General features: G+C 41.2%; 1 protein-coding gene across 1 annotated transcript; it reads right to left on the bottom strand.

The window, feature by feature from the left end:
• Window positions 1-3,941: 3,941 nt before the first annotated feature.
• FOMMEDRAFT_94502 (kinase-like protein) lies at window positions 3,942-4,509 on the bottom strand (the record flags this gene model as incomplete). Its single annotated transcript, XM_007270367.1, has 2 exons — window positions 3,942-4,166; window positions 4,225-4,509. Coding segments are annotated over 2 exons (510 nt in total), but the record flags the coding sequence as incomplete, so codon positions are not given.
• Between the last annotated feature and the right edge of the window lie 787 nt (window positions 4,510-5,296).

Genomic DNA, 5,296 nt, shown 5'->3' with positions numbered 1-5,296 from the left:
TAGTACTAGGAGGAGTAGAAGGACTAGGTTGACAAAATTGACACACTAATTCTGAGAGTAATGAGAGTACAAGTAGTGTGTAGGTAAAACAAAGTATGTAGAGACAACAGAGAGTCTGTTCATACTAGAAGGACAAAGGGGGACAGGACAGGACAGGACAGGACAGGACAGGACAGGACAGGACAGGACAGGACAGGACAGGACAGGACAGGACAGGACAGGACAGGACAGGACAGGACAGGACAGAACAGGACAGGACAGGACAGGACAGGACAGGACAGGACAGGACAGGACAGAACAGGACAGGACAGGAAAGGACTAGATAATACTAGTAGAGTATAATTCCTAACTAGGTTTGTAACTAAGAATGACACTAGTAGGGACTTAATACTCTAGCTAGGTCTAAGACTAAAGGTGATACTAGTAGAGGCTCTAGACATTTAGGACTAGAGTTGACACTAGTAGGAGCTTAGTACCCTAACTAGGTCTACAACTAGAAAAGGGACTTTATACTCTAGAAAACAGGAGGTAATACTAGTAGAGGCCCTATATGTCTAGGACTGGAATTGACACTAGTAGAGGCTTAGTACCCTAACTAGGTCCACAACTAGAAACAGGGCTTTATACTCTAGGAAACAGGAAGGGAAGGGAAAGGGACTTTATACTCTTAGTAAACAGTAAACAATAATAGTAGACACTAGACAGTGACAGAGCAAGAGATAGTATAGTAAGGAATAGACAGTCTTGACAAACACTTTAACAATAGAGAGATACATATTGTAGTAGGTATAACAAGTATACAATAAATATACTATAGTTGACAGCTTAACTATAATGTCTGTTATACTAAAAGTAGACAGTATCTGTCAGTATAGAACCTGTAGCTCCTGAAGAGAATTACACTACAGTTTCAGATATTAGTAACAGTATTAAGATAGTACTTCCTTGTGTAATTTCAGGACTAGGATAGTAGGTCCTTCTGTAGCTTGTTTCTTGACAGTGTTCTAGTAGAGCAATTGTATAGTAGCTTCTAATCTCTGTAGTAGTACTAAGATAGTGTTCTCCTTGAACAATTTCAGGAATAGGATAGTAGGGGCTTCTACAGCTTGTTTCTAGACACTAGCTTGAGATCATAATGAGTGGCAGAAAAGTTATGAGCAAGAGCAAGTCTGTAGATAATCTGCTTAAAGTAGTACAGTAAAGTATATTCTTGAGTAGCAGAACCTTAATTGTAGACAGCTGACCAGACTCACAATAATGTACAACATACTCTACTCTAGCACAACCATATACAATCTTTATAGTACATTCTCCCAGAAGCCCAGGACCTCTGATGAGGGTCTGTTGAGAGATTAAAGGTTGGCCAGCAGGTGGTAACAATCTCCCTATAAGCTCTTGAGAGAGAACAGGATATCTGTATAGTATTTGTAACACTCATAATTAACTAGGGTCTTACTATAGAGTACTATAGATGTGTAGTAGATAGTGGACATGTAGGGGGAAGCTGGGGGGAGGCTGACAATCCAGTAGTACAAGTGAAAGGCAGTAGATGAGAGGTAATCCCCAAATTTTGCAATGTTCAAAAAAAAGTGTAAAGGCCAGAGCCTCACTCAAGAACACCTCAGAGGTTACAACATATTGTATATAGGTATTAAATACAAGAGTATGACTCACTACAGGCATCTTGGCACCTTTCTTCCTTACTTAAGGTTTGGGTAAGGCAACTCCTTTGTAAGGATCTCCTGTCATTTAGAGAGAATTTAACAAAACTCCTGCACATAAAATATGGCTAGCATACATAGACAGTCATACTAAACACCCACATGTCTGTCTCCTTTGTATGATGACTGTCACCTGTCAGGTTAAGGAGTTCAAATACTATCCATCTTGTTAATCCTTTAGATCCTCCTGAAGTTGCTACAGCAAAGGTTGCTGTACAGAACACCATCCGAGAGATGCCAAAATCACTGATTACCAGATCTCCAGAGTGGTTGACAAGAACATTGTCCTAAATTTTGTTCACCAAGGCAGACATAGCAGATAGGAACAGTACTTACAGCCTTAAGATTAGAGTGTACCACGTCTTGCTTGTGTAAATAGTCAACGCCATTTGAGATCCCTAGTATCTAGCATAAATTAACACATTAATCATACTACTGTCTGCAGAAAGAAAGAGACATGAAAGTAAGGTATGAAGGGAATACTAACTATGTCCTCAATATTACACACTGGAAAGTTCTGCAAGTATTCCTGTACAGCTCCATTTGACATCCATTCAGAAATGACAACCGGACAATCGCCTTCAAAAGCAAATCCTTGCAGAGGTAGAATATTGGGATGATTGAGCTTTGACCAGATATATAGTTCTTTAGCAAGAAGCTGAAATAGAGATAAGTTAGTATTACAAGGGAATAGCAACAGTCATGACAAGTAGAGACCCTAATAAATTCTTACTCTCTAGGAACAATGGTAACACGCCCGGAAAAGACGTCACAATATCCACTGCTTGCTTTCATAACCGAATCGAAATATCTTATGCAGCCTGTTAAATTGAACTTAGAAAGCTTGTTGAGCGTTCTGTAGAGTGTGCTATCAGAGTTATCACTTGTCAGAGTAGAGTTTGTGAAGTAAGTGTCAGTAGCATCAGCGTCAGAGTACATAGTCGGATGTCAGTAAGCAGCATGATGGGAGACGAGTGAGGTGATCGAATCATCAGGAATAATCATGCTTTACATAATGTGTATCAATTTTAATACTTTTCTTTACAATTGTTGGTGTGATGTCTGATCCTATTGCCAAGTTACAGATACATTTGCTGCGATTTACCTCCAATTTACTCTTCTCCATCAAGTAATAATTCGAAGTTTACCGGATCATCATCATGCACTCTCCTCAAACCGCCAAACCAATTCTTCTTCCCGAGCACATCCACCCTTCTCACACCCTGGACCCTTGCTAGTTCCGACTCACGACATCGACGAGTAAATGCTTTCGCGGCTTCCTTTTCCTCCTTTTCCGGTAGCTTGGCCCATTCTGCGTGTGTCATTGGTGCCTGTAATTGGTCGTACGCCAACCGTAGAACATCTCCAACTGAAACCGTCCGATCCGGTCTGACCCGTATCGCCCACGCCTCCGTGAACTGCCCCAAACTTGTGCACGTTATCTTGATTTCTTTCGTATAAGGGTATACAGCGGGTTGTGACAAGTAACCTTGGTAAATCGGCACGTATTCTCTCGAGATCCAGCTGCCTTTTGGTACTGTTCGGGGAGAGAAAGGGCGAGAGGAGAAATCCAGGCGAGTATATTGGGAATCGATGAGTAGTGGGTGGATGTGCTTGCTGCGTGGATCTGAACTGGCAGGAAAGTCGTGCTTGTATCGAGCGCGTTCGCGTAAAATAGATTCGTTGGATCGCGGGAGTAATTCCACTTCCCACCAAGGACGATTTGCGGCGTTTGATGGTTTATTTTGAACGTCGGGAACACCTTTGTGGCCTGGATTCATACCCTGGTGATTGTAAGCAACTCGTCTGGTGTCTGAATCGTCCGATGAATTATCGTGCATAGATATCGCACCCGAGTTAGGATGAGACGAATTGTCTAGGTTTCAATTTATTAGGCGGAGTAAAGCTATGATCCTGCATCGGTGAAGCCTACCTTCATTTTCTTCAGAGTTATCGATCTGCTTGACTGCCTTAAGGGCATCCACCACCTGCGTCATGGTGATCCGATCTTTTGCAGGAGTTATCCAACATTTCTTGCAGATATCCCAAACCGTCCGAAGATATGCTCTTTGCAAATCAAGCTCTGGAGGGCTTGAAGGTAATCTACCCTCCACAATTGCACGCATCACAAGCCCGTCGTGTCTTAATTCCGCAAACGGTAACTGTTTCGTAAGAATTTCCTGTCGTTTTCAACGTTGTTCAGTGTAATTACACGAAAGATTAGTGTCTACTTACATAAACAGTCATCCCAAAAGCCCAAACGTCCGATTCCTTTGTATGATGTCCGTCACTAGAGAAGTCAAGAAGTTCGTATGCCATCCATCGCATCGATCCTTTGATTCCCCCAGAAGTTGCACCAGCAAATGTCACTGTAGATGATAACATCCGGGAAATGCCAAAATCGCATATAAGAGGATCACCGAGATGATTGACAAGCACGTTATCCTGGGCGACAATAATAAGGCTAAATTATACAAACGGACGAGAGAGGTGTATCTCTCACTGCTTTCAGGTCGGAATGCACCACATTTTGTCTATGCAAATAGTCGACGCCATTGGCAATTCCTAGTATCTGATGGTAGAGTAGGCTGATGCAATGGACAGAAGAGGAATAAAGCAAGATTACCATATCTTCAACGGAACAGTCTGTGCGCTTCTGCAGATATTCACGGAGTGTTCCATTCTCCATCCATTCAGCAATCACGACAGGGTAATCACCTTCCAATACGAAACCTTGCAGCTGTAGGATATTGGTATGGTCCAGTCTTGACCAGATGTAGAGTTCCTTAGCGAGGACCTTCCTTGAATATCTTTAGAGAAGAGAATGTCGTGAATCAATTCGTGCTCGTACCTTTTCAAAGTCCCGATCTTTCTGAATGTGTATGCGAAGTCGCTTAATTGCAACTTTCATTACAATCGCCGCCCCGGAGTCTTCTTGATTTTCGTTAGGAGTAATGGTTGCTGTCCCAGCAAACACATCACAGTATCCGCCTGTCGCTTTCATAATCGCACCATCATATCGAACGCGGCCCGTCAGGTCGAGATGAGCAAGCTTTGCCAGAGTTTTGTGCAGCGCGTCATCAGACTTGTCGTTCATAACTGTACTAGTGATTAATATTTCGCCGTCACCATAGTTGAGAGCGGGAATAGCTCAGGGTTCGGACAGGAATGTAGCAGATGAGCGCTTTACCAGCATCAATTTCTGCAAGTGCAGCTTGAACAACATTGGACGACCGCATTTGGTAAATAGTCGTCATGACAAGAAAGGAACACATGAGGCATTTCACAATTTCTTACTCTAAAAAATAACTTACATAATGTAAAACATTATTTGAAATTTATCTTACCATTTTTGACCAGCAAAAATTATAAACAAAATTTGTAATTTTCTTTATACAAAAACTAGAAATTATTGTTAACATTTCTTCATTTGTGAAATCTTAAAATAAATAGAAATAATAATCTAAAACATAATTTCAAAACAAAATTAGAAATTTTCTTTTAAATTTTTTCATTACTAGTACAGAGGAATAACAAAAAATTCAAAAGAAAATTTCTAATTTTATTTTGAAATT

Source organism: Fomitiporia mediterranea (assembly GCF_000271605.1).
Source record: "Fomitiporia mediterranea MF3/22 unplaced genomic scaffold FOMMEscaffold_13, whole genome shotgun sequence".
NCBI classification, from domain to species: Eukaryota; Fungi; Basidiomycota; class Agaricomycetes; order Hymenochaetales; family Hymenochaetaceae; genus Fomitiporia; species Fomitiporia mediterranea.
Note: the sequence above shows the minus strand (reverse complement) of the source record. Positions and strands in the feature narration are given on the sequence as shown.